Source organism: Sinohyriopsis cumingii, chromosome 1 (assembly GCF_028554795.1).
Source record: "Sinohyriopsis cumingii isolate HCF-2022 chromosome 1, ASM2855479v2, whole genome shotgun sequence".
Classification (NCBI taxonomy): domain Eukaryota; kingdom Metazoa; phylum Mollusca; class Bivalvia; order Unionida; family Unionidae; genus Sinohyriopsis; species Sinohyriopsis cumingii.
The window spans coordinates 172,101,126-172,126,319 of record NC_142961.1 but is presented as its reverse complement, the minus strand read 5'-3'; the positions used below and the strand labels follow the sequence as shown (position 1 = coordinate 172,126,319).

At 33.7% G+C, this 25,194-nt stretch overlaps 1 protein-coding gene across 2 annotated transcripts in view; it reads right to left on the bottom strand.

Annotated features, from left to right (window-relative positions):
* LOC149808388 (acid phosphatase type 7-like) overlaps nt 1-24,809 on the bottom strand; it is a 53,333-nt gene extending 28,524 nt beyond the window's left edge. The window contains exons 1-7 of one of the 2 annotated variants that reach the window (XM_089976549.1): nt 24,633-24,809; nt 22,907-23,101; nt 18,596-18,781; nt 15,140-15,165; nt 11,485-11,582; nt 6,704-6,772; nt 4,245-4,359 (exon numbers count right to left, since the gene is read on the bottom strand). In XM_089976549.1, coding sequence (XP_089832675.1) covers nt 4,245-4,359; nt 6,704-6,772; nt 11,485-11,582; nt 15,140-15,165; nt 18,596-18,781; nt 22,907-23,101; nt 24,633-24,738 — 795 coding nt within the window. In that variant the 5' untranslated portion in view covers nt 24,739-24,809. Of the gene's footprint in view, nt 1-4,244; nt 4,360-6,703; nt 6,773-11,484; nt 11,583-15,139; nt 15,166-18,595; nt 18,782-22,906; nt 23,102-24,543 lie in introns of both variants that reach the window. The other variant, XM_089976556.1, reaches the window with a different exon arrangement.
* Nucleotides 24,810-25,194: the final 385 nt, after the last annotated feature.

Below are 25,194 nucleotides of genomic sequence, written 5' to 3'. Positions count from 1 at the left end.
GAGGTCATGGCCTTAGTTTAACATGCAGGTCATGGCCCTAGTTTAACATGCAGGTCATGGCCTGGGTTTAACATGGAAATCATGGCCTTAGTTTAACATGCAGGTCATGGCCTGGATTTAACATGGAGGTCATGGCCTTAGTTTAACATGCAAGTCATGCTTGGATTTAACATGGAGGTCATGGCCTTAGTTTACCATGCAGGTCATGGCCTTAGTTTACCATGCAGGTCATGGCCTTAGTTTACCATGCAGGTCATGGCCTTAGTTTAACATGCAGGTCATGGCCTTCTCGTTAGTACTGGCAATTAATGAATACAAATTTTGATCCTTTTTTGCTCTGAAAAACTAAGATTCTTTGTAAAAAATGCAGTTTTTCAGAAAGAAATAACTGTTGCATACATTATAACACTCTGAAAACTAAATTTCTTATATTATAGCAATTTTTAAAGTTTTGAATGCTGGAAAGAAAAATAAAATTAATTTAGGGATCTCCAGTTCTACAGTATTTACTATAATTTTAATTGCAATATAGAAGCGCTCCCATAGGTGCTGAAAAACAATTTTTTAAGATAAAGTTGCTAAAAGATCTAACAAGAGGACGTAGTTGGCTTGAGACCACTCATTTGGCTCACATCTGCCTAATGGCCAAAATGGAGGAGCTGATGTCAAGAAATCTGAGTCAGTAGGATGCTTTCTGTTAAAACAATTTCCAATGTAGTTGACTGCATATGTTACGAGAACAGTGGTTTCATGGTTTCTTAAGTTTTTGTATATTCATCCATATTTGGTGACACATCAGTATGATGTATCCATGACATAGCATCATTTGTGTAAATCTGAACACACTGTCAAATATTATCAAGGTCAGCTGGGGTTTTGGGGTTTAGTTTTTTAATACAAACTTTAAGCCCTCTATATCACAATCCTTTCTTTAAAATTTGGTCAAATTCTTTTTGAGAAGGGGTATATGAAATTGTGCACTGTTGTTAACAGTGGCCTTATCTGATAGCAAATCAGCACCATTTCTGAATGCCTTCAATGAACAGATGATCTTGGTCAAGTCAGGTCAAATTCTGTTGAGCAGGTCTTGTGAAGAAGCTGTATGTATATCTGTATATTATGTGTATTATTTTCATAATAATAGTTTTTGTATTTGGGTCATTTAGTTAATCACACTTTTAATTCTAATATCATTTGAATGGGTCTGTAATGTAAGATGAACCATGTTTCAAATGTGTAGATCCATTCACGTTTCAAGTAAACATCACATGATGTGAATGGGGTTGTGGGTTTTCTAAAAAGGCTACTGACCTAATTCTTGATTAGCTAGTGTAATCCATGTGTCCCCTGTTTACCAGTTCAATGTGCAATGTAAACGTTTAGTAATTGTGTATCAGCTTGCATGAAAAAGGATTACAATGCATATTGGAAGAGTTATTCATAGAAAAAGTTAGTTAATATAATTATTTGTTGGACTTATAGCACTCTAACATTCATTTAAAGACTATTGGGGTATATAATAGCTGCAAAGATTTACAGTGAATTTATTTAAAGACATTTTGGAATTATATATATCATAATGATTTCTCCTGCACTGCTGACACATCAGTACATTGCTGATCATCTTTCACAATACCTATCAAACTCATTTGGAATACTCAAAACTTAAGAAATTGATAGAAAATTAAACATTTTTAGGACTCCATTCATCATACTGTTTGTTATGTTTTGATTCTTTCACTTTGCATTTTAAGGAAATGAATTAATATTTTTCAATTACACCAATCTTGCTGGTTTTGCTCTTTAATGTTATTTGTTTTAACACTATAAAGTCATAACAAAATATACTTTTTAAAATCAAATTTTGTTGAATTCTGATTAGTAGTTTCATAAATCAATCAAAAGCTTTTATATTTTTAGGAGTATTAACTATATTTGGTAGAAGACCTATATCGTTTGTACAAGTTTAAAAGACTATCATTCCTGGATGCTTTCCATCAAGTTTGTTAAAATTCTAAACAGATGTTTTAGGAATGAAGAAATTGATAGTTTTCTCTAATTTTTAGAAATGACAGCATCATTTTATAAACTTTAAAAGTCTTCATGCCAGGATGTTTTCTGTCATGTTTGATCATTTTTAACAGTTTTGGAGTTATTTATGGTTTCTTTATTTTAAGTAAGAGTTATCATATCTGACGGTGAATCAGCATCACATGTACAAACCTTAAATCCCTAAATGACAGGATGCATTCTTTGCAATTTGCAAAAACTGTGTTTAGTGGCAGAAGGGTATCATTTCACTTTCAGTCATATTCTATTCAAAAGTTTTAGAGTTATCATATTTTTAGTAACAGTGGAGCAATTTGATAGTGAATCCATGTAATTTTGTACAAATCTGAACATTATACATTACATGATTTGTCTCAAATATAATCAAATCAGTGATTTTGGATATATTATACAAAACTGTAAGGCCTATATGACAAGACACTGTGCCAAGTTGGCATCCACTTCTGATCAGCATCCTTGCATCAGATTGAAAGATCACAGAATGTTTTCTGCCATGTCTGGTGAAATATTATTCAACAGTTTTTTTTATATGAAAATATTAAAGGTTTTTTTCCAATTATAGTAATGGTAGCCACATTGATGGTGTGTCAGCTTTAGTGTTGTGCAAAATTATAATGCCTTTTTTGCCCAATGCTTTCAGTCAAATTGTGTTGAACAGTTTTTCAGAAAAAGTCATTTGAAAATTTTCTGCCACTTTCAGTAACAGTGGCCATATCTGATGGCAGACCAGCACCATTTGTATAAATTCTGAAAGTCTTCAGTTAAGGATGTTATGTGTCAAATATGATAAAGATTTGTTCAGCACTTTTGGAAACAAATTCTTTTAAAGTTTTTCCTAATTTATTAATGGTGATTCAGTTGATGTCAGATTGGACATAATTTGTGCAAACTGGTCTGTTAGAGTTTCAGAAAAGTTGAAAATAACAGTTATTGATAGATGATGAACTGGTATTTATTTTTGTGATGGCAACCATATCTGAAGATTGACAGAATGAACTTAAAAGAATCACCTGAATGGCCTTTATGCCAGGATACTCTGTCCCAAGTTTGGCTGAAATTGGTTTAGTGGATTTTGTGAAGTTGAATACAGTCATTACTGATGGACAAAGGATGTTATTTTCTTTTTTTAAAGTAATGACATCCATATCTGAAGGTAGATTGGCATTACTGAATAAACTTCAACGGTCTTTATGCCAGGATGTTTTCAATCAAATTTTACCATATCTGTACAGCATGTTGTTGTTTCTTTTTAGAAGATGTTTAATGTAAATATCTGAATGCAGATCAGCATCAGATGTATAAATCTCAGTGCCATTCATGATGAGATGTTCACTGCAAATTTTAGTCAAACGTGGTCTAACAGTTTTTGACAAATTTAAAATAGCAATTGCTTAGGGATGCCTGACACGTAACAGCTATAGGTTATAATACAAGCTCACTTGGCCTTACAGTCAGGTGGCTGTAGGTTATACCACAAGCTCACTTGGCATTACAGCCTAGTGGCTGTAGGTTATACCACAAGCTCATTTGGTCTTACAGCTAGTTGGCTGTAGGTTATACCACAAGCTCACTTGGCCTTACAGCCAGTTGGATGTAGGTTATACCACAAGCTCACTTGGCGTTACAGCCTAGTGGCAGTAGGTTATACCACAAGTTTATTTGGTCTTACAGCCAGGTGGCTGTAGGTTATACCACAAGCTCACTTGGCCTTATAGCCAGTTAGCTGTAGGTTATACTATAGGCTCACTTGGCCTTACAGCCAGGTGGCTGCAGGTTATATAACAAGCTCACTTGGCCTTACAGCCAGTTGGCTGTAGGTTATATGATAAGTTCACCTGGCCTTACAGTCAAGTGGATGTAGGTTATACAACAAGCTCATTTGGTCTTACAGCCAGTTGGCTGTAGGTTATACCACAAGCTCATTTGGTCTTACAGCCAGGTGGCTGTAGGTTACACCACAAGCTCACTTGGCCTTACAGCCAGTTGGATGTAGGTTATACCACAAGCTCACTTGGCCTTACAGCCAGGTGGCTGTAGGTTATACCATAAGATCACTTAGCCTTACAGCCAGGTCAATTAAAACTTGCATAGAAAAATGCATGAAATAAACTATTTAGAGCTCTGTTTACTGAGTTCCTGCTTCAGCTAAGTTTTAATAATTATTTGTGACTCACCGCCAGATCAGACTTAAGCCACTCATATTGTCTGAAGAGCTGTAAGAACCCGTACTGTAGAAAGAAGTAGAACTCTGTTGATACAGATATAAAATGGACTGGTCCTAAGTCAAAGCTGAAAGAATACATAAATGAATTTTGTACACCAGCATTTATTCAAATTTCAGACATGAAAAACAATTACTTCTCGATGTACGGCCAATTTGTGTGCAAATAAAATATATAATTTTATCTTTTCCAGAAAATGTTAAACATTTCATATGTCCCCTGATGCTCCTGGCATGCTCTATGCTGAAATGAAGTGGGCTAGGTAAACCAAGTTGCATTAATTCATGCTTGCCAAAAAGAAGACTTACATGATAATGTTGTTTTGCTTTCTTTTATAAACATACAGGATTTGAGTTCTTTAGATGAATACAAACTGAAATTGTAAAGGGGTTAGTTTGGTGATCATACCACAGTAGGGTATCAAAGAGTGGTACCTCTGATCAGTTGTTCAGGGGGATAAAAGCCCTCAGTCAAAAATGCACTTTAGACTCTGGGAGCATAAAAAATGCTCCTGGCGGCCATTATTATCATAACGTCTTGTAAAGTCATTTCTTCATTCAAACAAAAAATATCATTTGAAAACAAGGAAACTTTAAACAATAGTGGAAGAACAAGAGTTGCATACATTTTAAGATTCCCCTTTTGTTATCTATATGCAGTTTGCATATTCTAACACAGGTATGCATCTTCCCTCTCATGTAAGAAGACTTTCTTTAAATGCTGTATCACACATTTTCCTGATGCCTTCAGACCATATAAGTTATTCTGTATTTGACTTGTAGGTTCTTATGTTCATCCTCCCTCATTTAGAATCAATAAAATCACTCATGATATGGAAGGATGACTTTGATTGTGATCCATGAAAACAACTCAGAAAAGAAATTTAAAATTCAGTAAAGAAAATTTATTGTAAAAGCAAGAATACTACCACTGCTAAGAGTTCCTGCAAAGTGCTAGTTTTGTTAGGCACACATTGGCATCAAAGTTACTTTACAAATTCATACTATACTATGTCCACCCATATGTATATCTTATAAAATCATCTGATACCCTTGTCCAGCCCTCTGTAGATCTTACAAATTCATCCAATATACATGACCAGCACATTGTAGACCTTACAAATTCATCCAATATACATGTCCAGGACTTTGTAGACCGTACAAATTCATCCAATATACATGACCAGGACTTTGTAGACCTTACAAAATCTGATGTACATGACCAGGACTTTCTAGACCTTATAAAATCATCCAATACACATGACCAGCCCTTCATAGACCTTACAAATTCATCCAATATACATGACCAGCCCTTCGTAGATCTTATAAATTCATCCAATATACATGACTGGGACTTTCTAGACCTTACAAATTCATCCAATATACATAACCAGGACTTTGTATACCTTGCAAATTCATCCGATGTACATGTCCAGCCCTTCGTAGATCTTACAAATTCATCCGATATACATGACCAGGACTTTCTAGACCTTACAAATTCATCCGATATACATGACCAGGACTTTGTAGACCTTACAAATTCATCTGATATACATGACCAGGACTTTGTAGACCTCACAAATTCATCCAATATACATGTCCAGGACTTTGTAGCTCTTACAAATTCATCCAATATACATGCACAAGACTTTGAAGCTCTTACAAATTCATCCAATATACATGACCAGGACTTTGAAGCTCTTACAAATTCATCCGATATACATGTCCAGCTGTTTGGAGACCTTACAAATTCATCCAATATACATGACCAGGACTTTGTAGACCTTACAAATTCATCCGATATACATGTTCAGGCAGTACTTCTAGTTGTACTAATTTCTACATCATGTACATATATGTAGCAATGGGAAACAATATCATGACAGTCCTAAGGATGTTTTAACTAAAATATCAAACATATTAGTATTCAATAAAGCTGCATCTCACAAACTGAATCATGTGATTAAAAAAGGTGCAAGACATACACCAAAATCACATGCCAAGTGACATGTGGCAATACACCATTACATATAAATAGCTCTCATCTGGGCTGTAAACCTAATGAGTAGATAGGGAAAAGAAGGAATTTCTAACAAATTCAATTAAACTGCATCATTTCTTTTACTGTATAATGTGTATATATTTAGACATTTATACTTGGTTCTGATTTCCAATTTGAATACTAACTAACCTGGATCAGGTGATATCACAAAACTATTTTGCACTTTATATCAACTGACACAGTTGGTATGGTAACAGTTTGTATGGTAACACAAAATATGCATATTCCCTGGTGTTACTGTAGATGTCTTGTCAAATGAACAGATGTTGTAATAGTATATAAAAAAAACATCCACTGACCATATTATCCATGCATTAAATGGTGAAATAATGACAAAGTGTGTGTGTTACCTGTAAAACATGTTGTATCCATCTTCATCTCCTGGCATCATAAACCTGTTCTTATAATGGGAAAAGTTACTGAAAAAGGAAATTTAAAATAAATAATGTTTCTCCAAATATACTTACCAAATCACATGAACATTAGAAAATTACTCTCAGCTACCTCTGATTTCAACCCTCAGTATACAATAATTCCCTCCCTTCATCTATATGATATACAGATGAAAAGACATTTTTATCTTTCTAATAGGCTGGATTTGGAGACAGCAGAGAGTAGTTTCCTAATGTTAAGGGGATCAGGTTGTGAATTTCATGGATAAAAAGGGAATAGTGAGAAAATGTTAATATCATTTCTTTCTGAAAGATGAAACTCACACCATGCATCTAACCATTTTTCACTTGCTTTATAAGATTTATCTATATAACTGACTATTATATAAATAGCATCGGCTTAAAATGAACATTTCTGGGAATCTCAAACAAGAATCTGTATAACTGTCATTTATAAAACCTGTCTAATATGTACAAAGAGTCTTTCTAACCAAACTCCATTCTTACTGCATATTAGGAACATTTTACTTTGCCACAAAAATAGTGGCAAAAGTTTCAGAGAAATGTTTTATTTTGCATATCAGCACTTAAAAAAATATTTAAACAAGCCATAGGAATCTGAAAAAATAAAAAAAATAAAAATGATGTTGACTTGATTTTTGAATAATCATTCAAAACTCAAATATTAGTACGTGTTTTCAGCATCTCTAACCCATACTAATGGTGCTAGTAGTCATGTCTGCATCTCTAACCCATATTAAAAATGTTTAGTCATGCCTGCATCTCTAAAACCATATTACCGTATTTACCATATATGTTGGGCCACCGTATTTATTGGGACACCATCAATTAATTTAAAAAAAAAAATTTTGTGCACTATGTTCTGGGACACGTCGGTATTCTTTAGTTGTAAGTTGTGAGACACCTTTTAAATCATTTGAAAATTACATGTAAGAAAATGCACTCCAACTGAATTTTTTAAATTTTTTAAACAGTGTACTTGAGATAAAACTCTTTAATCCACTGCAGCAACAACTCATCAACACAACTCTTCTCCTGCACATTTACAATCCATTCTTTCAGTGCAAGAATACTTTTTTAAGCTTTCTCAAACCTTGAAAAATTGTTAGAGGCAACATATCACCTGCAGCAAAAACTGCAAGGACTAAAGTCAGATTTTTTTCAAATCTGCATGAGTCTTGCAAATTTTCACACTTTTGTCCCCCATCTTATCGTCAGTCCCATCCAGGAATGCAATCAAAGTACACTAGAATTTCATCCATGTTAATGATCATATTGTTGGCGAAATTATCTGTTTCTCCTCTGGCTTTCATGAAGTCATCACATGATTTTATTTTCTCCAAATATTCTGGGTGACGCTGGGTCATCGATGTCCGTGAAAAAAGCACTATATTGTGTCACTTTAACAATTGTTCCAATGTTTCAATTTATTTCAAAATTTCCATGAATACCGGTGAAAAGGAACCAAAGTTATCTTCCATATGTTGGCTGTCTTTGTATATTCCACACAAAAAAACCATCGGCACACTGAAAAGAATCCAAAAGTTGGCTTCTGAGGTCAGCTTGCTTTGCAATAAAATAACCTTTGTATTGATATCCTTCACACAAAAAAGAAGAAAAACCAGCTTCAAAATATCCAAAGTCAGCTTCCTTTGTAATAAAAATAACCTTTGTCTTTGATGTTGTGTTGGTAAGCTCAAAGAAGGAGTTTCTTTCTCTGTGCTAGCTGTGTTTATTCACCACCCAGGCTTCTATGTGCTTGGGATCTGAAGTTATAATTAATACAAATGGGTACATAGTATATACAGCAAAAACTTGCTTTAATGATACTTTTGTAACCCATGCTGGTGAAAAGATTGTCACTTGCACTCAAGTGAATGTGTTTTCAAATAATGATTTTTTTGGCGAGATACTGTCATCTAGTTGACCTGGATATAATTCAGTCTTGGTTATTTTGCACCTAACACCATGTCATGTGTGAATGGCAGTTGTCTTCAATATATCGGTTGATTATTTCCCTCTCAATCGCAAGATAATCTGCTTCTCTTCTGATCTTCACAAATTCATCACATGATTTTATTTTCTCCACATATTCTGGGCAACACTGGGTCACTGATGCTGTCTGTGCACAAAGCACATTATTGTGTCACTTTAAAAAGCATTGTTCCATTGTTTCAATTTATTTTCGAAATCCCCGTGAATACCGGTGAAAAGGAACGAAAGTTATCTTCTGTATCTTGACCATCTTTGTATATTAAAAAAATTAAAATTGGCACACTTAAAAGAATCCAAAGTCTGCTTCCTATGTTGGCTTGCTTTACAATAAATTCTTTCTATTGATGTCCTTTAAAAAAAACAAAAAAACAAACAACCGCTTTAAAGTTTCCAAAGTCGGCTTCTGAGGTCAGGCTTGCTTTGTAATAAAAATAACCTTTATCTTTGATGTCCTGTCAGTAAGTTCAAGGAAGGAGCTTACTGCTGGCTGCAAGTTGTGTTTATTCACCACCCAGGCTTCTATGTGCTTGGCATCTTCAGTTATAATTAATACAAAGGTTCATTGATGTCTGCATGCAAATATTATACACAGCAATAACTTATTTTAATGATACTTTTGTAACCTGTGCTGGTGAAAAGATTGTCACTTGCACTCAAGTGAATGTGTTTTCAAATAAATTTTTATTTGCAAGATACTGTCATACAGTAAACCTGGATGCAATTCAATCTTGGTTAGTTTGCACCTAACAACATGTCATGGGTGAATGATAGTTGTCTTCAAGATATCAGTTGATTATTTCCCTCCCGTTTGTGATTTTGCTAGATCCAGTCAGATAAAATATTCAAACCTTTGAGTACAACAAAATATGATTTGTTTCTAAATGTTCATGTCAATGAACAACATCTCTTGTTATCAGACATAAGTGATACCTGCTACAGTATGGATATATTTTATTCTTTAATGCTCCTGTTGAAAAAAAAAGGAATAAATGATAACAATACAAGATTAATTTCTTTCTTTTTATTATCAAATAAGCATTTTGTTTATCTATTTTATTGCAACGTGAAATGGTGGTGGTGGGGGGGAGAGCACAAATGCAATACCGATTTATTTTGTTTCTTAAGTCTTGGGTCATATGACCTAGGTGACAGAAGTTTCACCATAAGTTCTGGGACAGGAAAAAAAAGAAGTATTGTATTGTGTCCCAATATATATGGTAAATAAGGTAATCATTTCTAATCCATATACTAATGATGTTAATCATGCCTGCATTTCTAAACCATACTAATGGTGTTAATCATGCCTGCAGTTCTAATCGATACTAATGGTGTTAATTATGCCTTCATTTCTAATCCATACTAATGGTGTTAACTATGCCTTCATTTCTAATCCATACTGGGGCTCTGAGTGGCCGAGTGGTCTAAAGCGCTCTTCGTTACGGATCACTGCCATCTCACCTCTGTCTGCGGCGGTTCGAGTCTAAGATTCAGCCAATGTGGGTATGTGAGAAAGCTTGCCAGTAGCTTCTCGAGGGTCGGTGGTTCTTTCCAGGGTTTTCCCGGGTTCTTCCTCCACCATTAATACTGGCCGCCATGTATAGCCTATCGTGTGCTGAAAAATGGCGTTAAGCCCCACGACAACAACAACAACTAATCCATACTAATGGTGTTAATCATGCTTTCATTTCTAATCCATACTAATGATGTTAATTATGCCTGCATTTCTAATCCATACAATTGGTGTTAACCATGTGAGCATACTATATTCTGGGTCCAGTCCATTATGAATCATACTACACCTCCTGTCTTTAAAAGTATTTGCCTAGCACAGTTAGAATCTAGCTGAGAATTAATTAATTCCTTGACATCTTAAAAATTTCAAACCAAAACTTGTTCCATCAGCGCAAACTTTAGCAATTCAGTAAAAACATTATGAGCGTCAATTGCAATATTAAAGAAATTATATTTGTAATATATATTATAATGTCTGTAATGTGGATGCTTGTGCGGGTAAAATAAAAGTCAGTACATCTATATTGTATACAACATGTAAGATACCAACTGCTATAACCAGTAAAATTTAAAAAATGGGAATGTAATGATGGACAAAATTCTCTGAATCATACAATTGTCATTTAAGTAGAATATAGATCTTTGTTTGCTAACTATATGCCACACATTTCAAAATAAAGCAGTCTGAAAATTCAAAATTCAAGTCCTATTAAGTATCGTTACATTTAAAATAATAAATAAAATATTCAGATGACAATATTTCTATTACCCAAATCAGTGATGAATACAAATAAAAATATCGGTGTAAAACAATGGATGATAGTGTTAACTGTAAGGTGCATGGCTGTGATGTGGATACTTCCACTGGTAAAAAGAAAGTCAGATTATCTATTCTAGATACACCGTACAAGATAGCTGCCACTTTAATTACTACAACTATAACAGAGAGTCATAAAACTGCAGTAATAAAATTCTCTAATCATAATTATGTCATAAGCGGATTATAGATTTTTATTGTTTTTATATCATATACTAAACATTCTACAATAATGCTGCATGAACAGAAGTGTCATAACTATAGCAATGTGTTTAATTTATATTTAGATGGTATATTCCAATAATATATACTTAATAATTATTCCCTTGGTTTTGACATTTAAATAGTATATACTTACTAACATGGTTTTGATATTTCAAAAATGTATACTTACTAACGTTCCTCATGGTTTCCAGGACAAGTCATATATGGAAGAATGGAGGCAATCGGCTGAACTTGCCTCATAAACTCATCTCCAATGCTTCCATTATCCTGTAAATAAAATGATTATATAAGAACTGAACCTCATATTTTATAGAATTTACCAAGTCATGAAGCTTCAAAATTGATCACACACTTCATGAACTGTCACAGCAAAAGTAATAAGGTTTGAAAATCAACTATACACCATAAAAACAGCCATAGTGAAGCAAAGGCTATTCACGCACAGTCTGTAATCAATCAACAACTTCTTTAATCCTATGCTTATTGTTACATATAATTATAAACAAACCAAAAAAAATTAACCTCCAGAATAAAAAAATGAACTATGTTTTCAAAAAATCTGACAAATATTATCAAATAACACATGAGGTGTGCAAGAATAGAAAAATTGTCCCTTTTGAGGTTATTAACAAACAATTTCTAGTTCTGCATCACATGATATGATTTTTACCAATTTTTACAGAACCTTGGTTTTATAAAACTTTGAACCTCATTATACAATTATAATGGTGCAAGTATCCTTTAAAAAACCAACTCATCCCATCAGCTACCTATTTTAACTCCAACACTTTTCATGTACTTTCTACCATATCTCTGGGGAACAGAGCAATGTTATTACAATGAAACTTCTCAAAACTGAAATCTCAGTATAATGAATCCTCTCCAGACTAAAAAATATTTGAAGTCTTGAATTTTTCCTACCGTAATATTATCTTTTTTCTCATTAAATCACAACCTCTCATCTCAAAATACCAAAAACAGATTTCGATCCCAAATTTCAATTTTACAACCCCTCCTGATAAAAACGAATTTTACATTAAACTTGAAAATGAACTGTAGTTGCAGAATTCCTGAAACAGGCTAGAACAGATTAATTTCAGTTAGCATGTACTGTAGTACACTTCTCTGTGAGACAAGGACCCATAAAATGTCCAAAAGTTTGTATTATATTAAAATTAAATATCAGGGTTTTATTAGCTAGGCATATGGCCTCATTTTGAGGCTTTGCCAAGGGAACATTTCTGCTTCATGATAAAAACTTGTGCAATGGTAACATGACCTTTTCTGAGTATGGATTAGCATTAAAAAACATGAAAAATTAAACCTGTCCAAGTTCTGATGGATTTACTTACTGCTGAATTTACTAAGTTCTTTTCGAAATATTCTGGTTGATTTTTTTAAAAATCTAAAAGTTTTGGATATGAAACCAAAACTTACTGAATTTTAGTCCTAGGGAATTATCACATGCATTCCTGCAAACGATAAAGATAGAAAACTTATAAGTAATCAGAGACCAATTTCACGGCTTAATGTAGACTATAAAAGAACAAGTTTCAATAGTTATTAAGCTAAAGAAGTTACTACCTTCTATTATAAATGGTAATCAGAAAGGTTTTATGAAAGGGAGATTTTGGGGTCAAAACACTAAAGAAGTTACTACCTTCTATTATAATTGGTAATCAGAAAGGTTTTATGAAAGGGAGATTTAGGGGTCAAAACACTATAATTTTTTATGATTTCATGAACTACTTGTACAAAACAGATCAGTCTGGCCATTATTAATTGATTCTGAAAAATCATTGTACTCAGTTGAGTGGGACTTTTTGGAAAGTCCTCTGAAATCTTTTAACTTTTGTTGATTTTATCTGTCAATGTATTCTGCAACAAGTCCAGAGCAGTATTTTTAACAATGGTCATCTGTCTCAGTTCTTTCATTTAGAGAGAGGGTGCCATCAAGGAAATCCATCAGCCCCATATCTATTTATTACAGGAATAGAACTTCTCTCCAATTATCCCAGGAATAACAGAAATATCACTGTTATCTTTTATAATGACAGAGAATTTAAACTGGTTGTTATGCAGATTATGTCTTTTTACTATAGGATGGTTCTCCACAGTCTCTACAGTCTACCATCAAAACCCATGGAATTTGCATCTGTTTCTGTTTTGCATTGTAAAATATTAAAATCAAAAGCCACTTAGATAGGAAAGAACAAATTTTCAGAAGAAAAAAATAAGCCAAGACATTGAAATGTTTAGGTCTTTTTCACTTTTAGGAATAGTGTTCTCTTTAAACCTAGAGAATATGCTAGAATTAAATTATGTGAAAAAATTAAATTTCAAGAAACTTCTGGATTGCTGGATGAAGAGAAATCTTACTGGAAAAATAACTTTTGATAAAGTCACTGATTTGCAAAAATTTATTAATTTATTATCTGCATTGCTCAGTCCTACACTGTATATAAAAAATGAATTGAACAAACTATTTCTAAAATATTTATTTAGAGTGGCAAAACTGAAAGGGTTAAAGGAAATATACTATAGCCTTTGTCTAGAGATGGTGGTCAAGGCACGGTTTATGTTCACTCTTTTATAAAACAAAAGAAGATCGCTTGGATTAAACACCGTATTACAAATGAAGACAGAATTTAACAGAATGTGGCTACAAAAGTTCCAGGAAAAGTTTTGGAGGAATCCAGATATTACAATTAGGGGAGACAAAATTCACAGAGATTAGTAACCGTATTAATAAGAAATTTTTGGCAACATGTTATCCTTGCCTTAACAAGACAGAAAAATGAGCCCTCATCAGTGAAAGAATCCTTGTCTCAGGAGATTTTAAATTTCAGTGATATTAATAATGTTTATTCCTAAACAAAATGGCAGTCAAACAGAATAATGTGTCCAAAATCTTTTTGATAATCAAGGATCATTCTTACATTTTGAAGCACTGTGTCAAAATGATCACACTAATAATTTCATTGAATATTGCTCAATTGTTTAAAAAAATAACAGGTCAATGGAAAAGACAAATAAATAGTTATATTAACAAGGGAAACACTCTTACTTAAATAAATTCAGAATTTTTAAAACTCTTTTTACTGTAAATAAATTAGATTTTAAAAACTGCATATTAAGATTTGGTGGAGAGTACAACAATATAACTTATGGAAAACGTGGCATGGTCAAGATATTTAATGAGGAAACATGGATAAAAATCTCTAATATAGCAAAGAAATTCGCCAAAAATATAACCATTACTGCCTTTTGAGTTTGAATTCATACACAGAATTATTTTTACGTGTGTGTGTGTGTGATTTAGATTTTTAACACAGATTAAAAATTTCAGTCATAATGCTACGATGTCTACAGTGTGGCAGTTTATAGCGATTTCTGGCACTGGGGCATCATGCGACAGGCATAAAGCATTATGTCCCACTCAGTTACATTATCCTGGAATATGTAAATTTATGCTTTTGGTTCATGTTTTGCATCAATTTAACAAATTATGTCAGTAAGTTTATTTAAATATTCAAGATTTTCCTATCAAAGTTATCCCATTAAGTTTTAAGCTGCAGTGAAATTTATGTGTTTGTAGCCAATCACATGTAAATTAATACTGTGGAGACTATAGTCTCGTAGTAAAGGTAAACATGTCTATTTCGTATTTCATCCCATAAAAGTAAGAAAGTGGGCTTATCCTTCAATGTGTCACCTATTATCAATAACAACCTATTTTCAAGGTTAACATCTTTTTGCAAAACATGGAACCTGGTATGATGTATGATGTGAGTTTATCATCAGATGCAAAAATCTATACTTACTGAATCCATGTTATATGCAAAATCACCTGAAAAACAAATTTGACACATAGACTAACACATTCATATCTCTCCCATGCAATCATGTTTCCTGGTCAAGTTTTCCCCATATTTAGCTAGGGCTGTGAAGTGATTATTTGATAAATTGTTAATTTTTCCATATCAATACAAGAGTTGAACATTCGATACAAAATGATAATTACCTAAACAAGTTACTTTAATCTTCAGCAGTCATGATAATCTTCAACAGTTGTGATAATATTCAGCAGTCATGAATATTTAGTAGTTGTTTGCCTTTTCATTCTTTATATTGAGAATTCATCTGAGCAAAACTATTGACATTATTTATTTGCCTTCTACACAGTAAAAATCACATGGTAACCAATTCAAGTGGTCTAAACTCAGCCCAACCTCCATTTTCTAATTCCAGGTTGATTATTTTATCCCATCAGCAAGCTCAGCCACTAATAAGATATATCAAAATAAAGAAGACATTCCAGTTTTGTTCCCCATGTATGATTTAAGTACTCATTTAATAACTGCATTTATGCAAAGTTTCTCTACTGCTTCACATCTTTTCCACTTGTTACTGTGAGGGAGTACTGTACCTGGTCACTATCACATACCTGCCACATTTCCAGACAGTGCTGGTGTGTTTTAAAAGGCAGGTAATAAGAAAAAATGAAAAAGTCTATATCCTGCTACATTTTTATGACTGATTATTTTTCACTGAAGTTTCATCCCCATTATTTTAATTTTAGCAGTTATAGTGGTGTGTTTTGCAAGCTGCAGACAGGATAGATATACCAAATTTTATTTTTATATGCAAGAACATTTTTTTAAAACCAAGCATGTTGTGATGTATATTAGGCCATTTTGTCTGATAAAAATAGTATTTCTTTAACACTGCACTTGCTGCCTACAGTTTATTTAAGTATAAAAATATAATGTAATAGAATACAGAATTTCTCCTTTTTTATCACATTACAAATGAATGTAATCTAAAATTGTTAAATGTCTTAATAATATTTTTGTATAATTTTTAATAAGATATCATTAAAAATGTTGATGCTTTTACATTTAAAGAGAATTGTTTTTATTATTATTATTATTATTATTATAGAAGACAGACAAAACAATATACATATGCATGTCAAATCAAAATATACTCCTTAAAATAATCAGATGACAATAAATTTTTACCAGATCAAATGATAGATACAATGGAAAAAGGAAATAATATTGTGAACCAATGGCTGACATTTTATATCATATTTTAAAATTAAGAAATGTAGTCAGATGTTGAAATAAAGAATTAATAAATTTTGATATTAATTTATATGTATATCATATATTCACACATTTATGTAGGAATTATCTTAGCAATATCATTTCTGATCATATTTGTCAGTTCTTGTGAATCTGTACAAGGGTAAAATATAGTCTCAAAAGCAAATGAAAAAACTTAATGCAACTTAAAATGATTGTGGTTATGAAAAAATACCAATGAATTTTTATTTCTTACTATAACTCATTCTTTTTTATCAGTGTAGTAAAAAATAACACAAAGTGCTGCTTACTGTTGTGAATCAGCTTCCTTAACACACCTCATCTATATGCAGCTAAAGTCATCCCAATATTCAGATTGATTATTATTTGCACTTAAGAATTTCCCTGAAATGCGACCAATACAGAACTGAAACAACTCTTCCATATAAACAGCATCTGCATGTCAGCTTTGTATAGAGAAAAAAGAAAAGGGCATTTTTGTGACACTGTGCTGTTGGTCTGTATGATGATGGCTATTATAAAATTAGTTTTCATTTTTGTGCTCACTAGCAAAAACAGCAGATGACAACACATAACAAATTTGCACATACACATTTCATGTACTACCCATACTGCAGCTTCTTCTATACTTTAAACACAATTATCTTCTTCATAAGCCTTTTCTTGAAAACCCACACTAAGGACTTAGAGCTTTCTTTATTAATCCCACACTAATGACTTAGAGCTTTCTTTATTAATCCCACACTAAGGACTTACAGCTTTCTTTATTAATCCCACACTAAGGACTTACAGCTTTCTTTATTAATCCCACACTAAGGACTTACAGCTTTCTTTATTAATCCCACACTAAGGACTTACAGCTTTCTTTATTAATCCCACACTAAGGACTTAGAGCTTTCTTTATTCATCCCACACTAAGGACTTAAAGCTTTCTTTATTAATCCCAAACTAAAGACTTACAGCTTTCTTTATTCTTTACTAATCCCACACTAAGGACAGGGCTTTCTTTATTAACTCTACACTAAGGTCTTACAGCTTTCTTTATTAACTCCACACTAAGGACTTAGGGCTTTCTTTATTAACTCCACACTAAGGTCTTGGGGATTTCTTTATTAACCCACACTAAGGACCTAGGGCTTTCTTCATTAGCCCCACACTAAGAACTTGGGGCTTTCTTTCTTAACCCACACTAAGGACTGAGGGCTTTTGTTATTAACCCCACACTAAAGACTTGGGGCTTTCTTTATTAATCCCACACTAAGGACTTAGAGCTTTCTTTATTAATCCCACACTAAGGACTTAGAGCTTTCTTTATTCATCCCACACTAAGGACTTAAAGCTTTCTTTATTAATCCCACACTAAGGACTTAAAGCTTTCTTTATTCATCCCATACTAAGGACTTACAGCTTTCTTTATTAACCCCACACTAAGGACTTAGAGCTTTCTTTATTCATCCCACACTAAGGACTTAAAGCTTTCTTTATTAATCCCACACTAAGGACTGAGAGCTTTCTTTATTACTCCCACACTAAGGACTTACAGCTTTCTTTATTCATCCCACACTAAGGACAGAGCTTTCTTTATTAATCCCACACTAAGGACTTACAGCTTTCTTTATTCATCCCACACTAAGGACTTACAACTTTCTTTATTCATCCCACACTAAGGACTTAGAGCTTTCTTTATTAATCCCACACTAAAGACAGGGCTTTCTTTATTAACTCTACACTAAGGTCTTACAGCTTTCTTTATTAACTCCACACTAAGGACTTAGGGCTTTCTTTATTAACTCCACACTAAGGTCTTGGGGATTTCTTTATTAACCCACATTAAGGACCTAGGGCTTTCTTCATTAGCCCCACACTAAGAACTTGGGGTTTTCTTTCTTAACCCACACTAAGGACTGAGGGCTTTTGTTATTAACCCCACACTAAGGACTTGGGGCTTTCTTTCTTAACCCCACACTAAGGACTTAGGGCTTTTGTTTTTAACCTCACACTAAGAAGGACTTGGGGCTTTCTTTATTAACCCCACACATCGGACTTAGGCCTTTCTTTATCAACATGAAATTAAGGACTTAGGCTTCTTTATTAATCCTCTGACACCTCCCCCCCATTTTTTCTAACTAGAAGTGTCATAAAGTATGTGACTTCTAAACATGCACTCACCTACATGCAGTATTGCATCATACATGCCCATCTCTGCTTCCCTCTGTAGCCTGGGCAGTGACTGGGCATTTATGTTGCCCATGTCACCAAACATGGCAATTCGTGGGCTCCAATTTGCATCTTCTAGTCTGTTTGTGAAGTAAAATACCTCACTCCATCCATACTGAGGGCTACCACAGTGGTACACTGTACAATAAAATATGAAATAAAACCTTTCAATAAAACTAAAACATCATGTCTATTAAGCAGTCACCTCTCTTAAACAGACACATTTATAAAATACTTTGGATTATGTGGCTGGCATCTCAGGAGACTTTTCTCATGACCAAAAGGCAGCTGTTTAAACTACATAATTAAGTATTCAAAGCATGTTTTAGGATATTAGATGTTGGTTGGCATGTACATGAATAATCCAAGTTTCTGCTGACACTGTATTAAATATCTGGACAGTTATATTGTGATGAGAGTTTGGCACATCCTTATCAGAAAGTTGGAATTCTCCAAAAAACATGTGGTAATATAGGATATTAGCTTTACACAGCAACTAGCATAATCAAATGACCTTGTATCAACTCTTACCTACCTGAAATTGACAACCAGATAGTTTAGAGCTATTAATTCATAACAATAAAGACATATTTTAGTCTTTGACACTTGAGACAAAACTAGTGTTTAAAAAGTGAACCTTCCATCTGTCAATTTCTCACAATGCCTGGTCACATGATTCAAAATCTCATAGCCTAGATTTTACTTGATTTCAAACAATCACATCATACAAACAATGAAGAAAAATGATACTCTGTGTGCATTCCAATACGAGAACAGCATGATTTGCTGATCATATGATCAGGAAATAAATAGAATCTGTTTGTAATTAGGGGATAATTGACTTAGTGCCAGCTTATTAAAGTTATGAAATATGTTTATTTTGTTCAGTCAGAAAAGACAAATATTCTACAAATCAATTCAAGCAGGTAGGGTCAATAAAGTGACAGCCCAGCGCTGCTACTGTTTGTGGTGCATTACAAGCACTGACCTCTCATCACAACACAAGTGACCAAGTATGTAACATGGGGTGGAAAAAATCAGAGGAACTTAGTCTAGCAGACATAATAATTTATAGAGAAGAAACAAACACATGTACACAAACCACAGCAATGAACACATGTAAAGAAAAAATCAAGACAGGTAAACTAGGTGGTGCACACTCTGGAGATTCCATCAACATTCTCAGAAAATATTGTCTTTCAATCAATTTTTTTCATGGCTAAAATCATCCTGAAAGGCATGGGTAAATTAATATTTTTTCAACAACATTATTTTAACAAATAATAAAGAGAATGTTCAATTCTGTGTGTTAAATTAGTGATAATATTAATACCCCTACTTCCAAAATATGGCTACGACATCATAGCTATATGTCAAATATGATACATACAGGTGGTGTTATTATTTTGATTGATGTCATATACTTCTTGTTGATATGATGATTACATCATGTGCAAAGAATGAAATGCTCCCCCTTGCTGCTATGCTTGAAAGACTGAAACTCTTTTAATCTGGAGTTCTGAAATTTATTTTTACTGGGCTTTGCTGATAGTACATTGACTCCAGAATCAAACTTCAAATATGATTCACACTTGAACACTATACCAACAACTGAAATGCATTTTATGTATGTAGTAAAAATCCAGCTTCAAAGAAACGTTGCTGCTGATCACTAACTTCATTAAAGTTGGGTTTCTACATTCTCATTTGATGCAGTGATGTGTAATAATACCTGTTCTTCAGGACGACTTGGATGTACATATTGGATTACAATAATTATATTACCTATTAGCTAAAAGCACTCTCCTACAGCAGAGTTTGACTCAATACCTTGAGCACATACACAAGGGGCAGGGAGGGGTCACTCCCCCTTCCTTCCCCCATTTGACCTCTAAACATGTTTTGACCTACATCCGTTAAACTTAATAGCTGACCAATACAAGTATGTGTCCCATCCTTAGGTAATTCTGCAGTCACCCCTGCTCAACAGGTCACCCAAACTATTGTTAGCCAATTAAGTAATGTCTGAAAGGTAGTTGTTGATCTCTGACCATCTTAACTATTACTTGCCTTATATCAGCTGCATGCCCCAAGGATAGGATTAGCTGAGCTTTAAGCAGGCCTGTTTACTATTCATACACATTGAGCTTTAAGCAGGCCTGTTTACTATTCATACACACTGAGCTTTAAGCAGGCCTGTTTACTATTCATACACATCGAGCTTTAAGCAGGCCTGTTTACAATTCATACACATCGAGCTTTAAGCAGGCCTGTTTACTATTTATACACATCGAGCTTTAAGCAGGCCTGTTTACTATTCATACACATTGAGCTTTAAGCAGGCCTGTTTACTATTCATACACATCGAGCTTTAAGCAGGCCTGTTTACTATTCATACACATCGAGCTTTAAGCAGGCCTGTTTACTATTCATACACATTGAGCTTTAAGCAGGCCTGTTTACTATTCATACACATCGAGCTTTAAGCAGGCCTGTTTACTATTCATACACATCGAGCTTTAAGCAGGCCTGTTTACTATTCATACACATCGAGCTTTAAGCAGGCCTGTTTACTATTCATACACATCGAGCTTTAAGCAGGTCTGTTTACTATTCATACACATTGAGCTTTAAGCAGGTCTGTTTACTATTCATACACATTGAGCTTTAAGCAGGCCTGTTTACTATTCATACACATTGAGCTTTAAGCAGGCCTGTTTACTATTCATACACATTGAGCTTTAAGCAGGCCTTTTTACTATTCATACACATTGAGCTTTAAGCAGACCTGTTTACTACTCATACACATACTACAGACTAGATACAGACATTGTGGAGGTCAAGAAATATTCATTTTCTGTTGTTGAAAAAAAAAACTGGGCTAAAATTTCTGAAAATTGTTTTTCAAAATATGACCATTTCAAGGGGTTTATGTGTCCATAATAATGTTTCTCATCTTACATGGCATGTTATGGCAGGTATGCAACAATATGAAGGTCATATCATGCTAAAGCATGTGCCTCTACCAAAACACACCATGGTAACCAGTCTAGATGGTCCTGATGGGTGGAATCAAACTAACACTCTTCTGGTCATAAGTTTAATGTCTTAAACAGTGTTGTGTATATTTAATTTTGTATTGTTTGTTAGGTTTTGTTTCTCCATCATTGTGTGTTACGTTTAATTGTATTTTTGGACCTGACCTTGTCCAAAATCAAGTTCACTGTGTTCCTGACCAGAGACACTGGTATGTTTTTATTTTGGTAAACAAAAAAAAGATATCTAATGGTTTATCTAAGAGTATGGGTTAAATATTAGGATCATTATCTATAGAAGTAAACATATTTATGAGTGTCTGAGTCATGCTATTGGATTTACCCCCATAACAATACCCTGCCAACCTGATGTTAACACATCCTTATTATAATTTAAGTAACATATTTTATCTTGTAAACATCTTGGAAGAAATCAATCATATTGTTTGTTCAGTATTTCATTTGGGTTGGAATTATTTATTTAAATTAGTATTCTCTGTAATTACAAAGTGATCAATAATATTCTTTGACAAAGTCATTAACTGGGAATTACAGTAAATTCAAACAAAGACATCTTGGATTATATTATTGTGATTAACTGTAGGACTGTTGTCACATCACAATGTCACAGGCCATTACATGCACATCAACACCTTCAATGATGGATCTTAATTAATACAACAATGAAATTTATTTAGAATATTATTCATAACGACTGGTGATAGAACTTTCTGGCTTATTTTGGGATGTAATTCACATTACTGTAAGTTCTTTTTAAATTTTTACTTTGTTTTGTATAAATTATTTGTTGAAGCTTACAAAACTTTTTTGTTTTTCACTCTTTTCTATTACTTAGTTTAAGACCATAGAGTCATTATAACAGAACAACTGTAACTCAGTAGTTATGAATTCATTACATGGAAAAAGAAAGCAAAGATGCATAAATTTTTGAAAAAATACATAAAATTGCATCTCTCTGACAAAATGAATGAAAAAGACAAAGTGAAAATTAATCATTTCATTTTGAAGATGTGACACTTTCATGAAAACAAGGTAGAGACAAAGTAATATTTAAAAAATGTTTACATCTATTTAAAACTGACATGAACAATTCTTTAGAAAAAGAGCACAAAATGGCAGCAACAGGAAAGTAAAGCTACGCTAGTATCACATTTAACAGACAACAACTGTAACGACAAATTTAGAAATCCTCATTCTTTTTTCTAACCATATTTTGCCCCAGGTTTGAGTGCTGTCATGACAGCTTTGTGGATGTAACGGACAACTGCTCCCTTCCCTCCATCTACAAACTTTATCATTCTTCCTGTTACCACCTGACTGAAGCCATTGATTCCATACTCCACAACAGAGGCATTTGTTGGATCAGGTGTACTCCAAGTGACTGCCATCTTGGTGGCATCAACTGAAAAATAGCAAATCATATAATCCAACTGCAATTCCATCCCTTCTTATCTTTGTTTCATGCAATGTTCCATACAAGGCACTTATTCTGCAAAACTATTTATATGCTTAAATAATGTTCCAATTGAGGACTTATCTTGCATTACCTACTATATGTTTTTATGCCTAAATAATTTTCCAACTGATGACCTCATCCTGCAGTACCATTTTTTTGTGTTATAATTGAGGACTTATCTTGCAGCACCATTCATTTATATGCCTAAATAATTTTCCAACTGATGACCTCATCCTGCAGTACCATTTTTTTGTGTTATAATTGAGGACTTATCTTGCAGCACCATTCATTTATATGCCTAAATAATTTTCCAACTGATGACCTCATCCTGCAGTACCATTTTTTGTGTTATAATTGATGACTTATCTTGCAGCACCATTCATTTATATGCCTAAATAATTTTCCAACTGATGACCTCATCCTGCAGTACCATTTTTTTGTGTTATAATTGAGGACTTATCTTGCAGTACCATTCATTTATATGCCTAAATAATTTTCCAACTGATGACCTCATCCTGCAGTACCATTTTTTTGTGGTTATAATTGAGGACTTATCTTGCAGTACCATTTGTTTATATGCCTAAATAATGTTCCAACTGAGGACCTTATCTTGCAGTACCAACAATTTGTTTATATGCCTAAATAATGTATTATGAAAGATCTTTTCTACAGGAAATGTTGACATTGTTATGTAAATTTGATTTAATTTACATCTGATTTAATTTAATTGCTTGTTTGTTAGTTTTAAACTTTTTTTTATTCCATTACATGCTATTGTAATATAACTTTATTTACTGGAATAGAGTTCAGTACTAACTGATCTTTTTTATTTTTGACGTAAACAACTTTATAAAACACTGCATCAAATGCAGACATAGTTCCTGACCTTGATTCAGACCCAGTGATAGTTTGTAGCAAAGTAAGAGTAAGATTCATAAAGTAGAATCAAGGACATACTTTGACTATGTGTTAAATAACATGTTCTTGTTTTTATAGGGTTTAACGCCATTTTTCAGCACAAGATAGGCTATACATGGCGGCCCGTATTAATGGTGGAAGAAGAACCTTCGAAAACCCCGGAAAGAACCACCGACCCACGAGAAGCTACCGGCAAGCTTTCTCACATATCCACATTGGCAGAGTGAGTGTGTGTGTGTGTGTGTGTGTGTTAAGAAAAAAAAATGAACAGTGGAAGGGGAGGGTAGGATGAGGAAATGGAGATTGCTGAAAGCGAGATGACAAGTCTATTTATTTCAAGGATCTAGTTATCAGATACTCCATGTACACTCATAGTCATACTAAACTCTTCAGCTTTCAACTAATGCTTTACATACGGGACCGCAGTCATTAACTCCCATAGGAAAAGAAAAAAATGCCATATGTCATACTCATCATCAAACAAGGAAATATTTGGTCGTCTGTACTCAGCACAATATTTTGTGAAGCAGACGCAAGAAATCAAGACTCTCAAAACTACCTCCATATGACAAGTGAATCTGTTCCGGCTGCACTGAAAGGCCATGACAGGAAATCAAGTGAGCAACTGTCACAGCGAGATAAATCAAGAATTCTGTCCTCGCCATTTCTTTGGAAACACTCAATATACGATCACCTAATAATTTTCCTCATATGTCATGTGACATGGGGAATTACGGGTTATTTCGGACACTTTGTGATAAACAGGATTGGTTGATTATCGCCTCTAACTTGCGACGATACGTCTCGGACTCCCGAGAGAGAGAGAGAGAGAGACGCGGTACTAATTCAGTTCCCATTGTAAACCTATGCAAACACCATGATATTAAAAATTCAATAACTTAAAAATTTTGAGTGCTCATGATCAAACCTATATTTATCAGTATAGATGAAACCTGGATGTCAGATTCTGTGTAGATGAAAGGATTTGAGCCGCAGCATTTTCTGGACCTGCACGTGTTTGAAACATGTGCTTTGAATTCCGCACCAGAGTCGAGTGCTAATTTTAGTAACGAGTGTTCCAAACTCAAGACTGTTAAACAACTAAAATTCCATCAATAAAA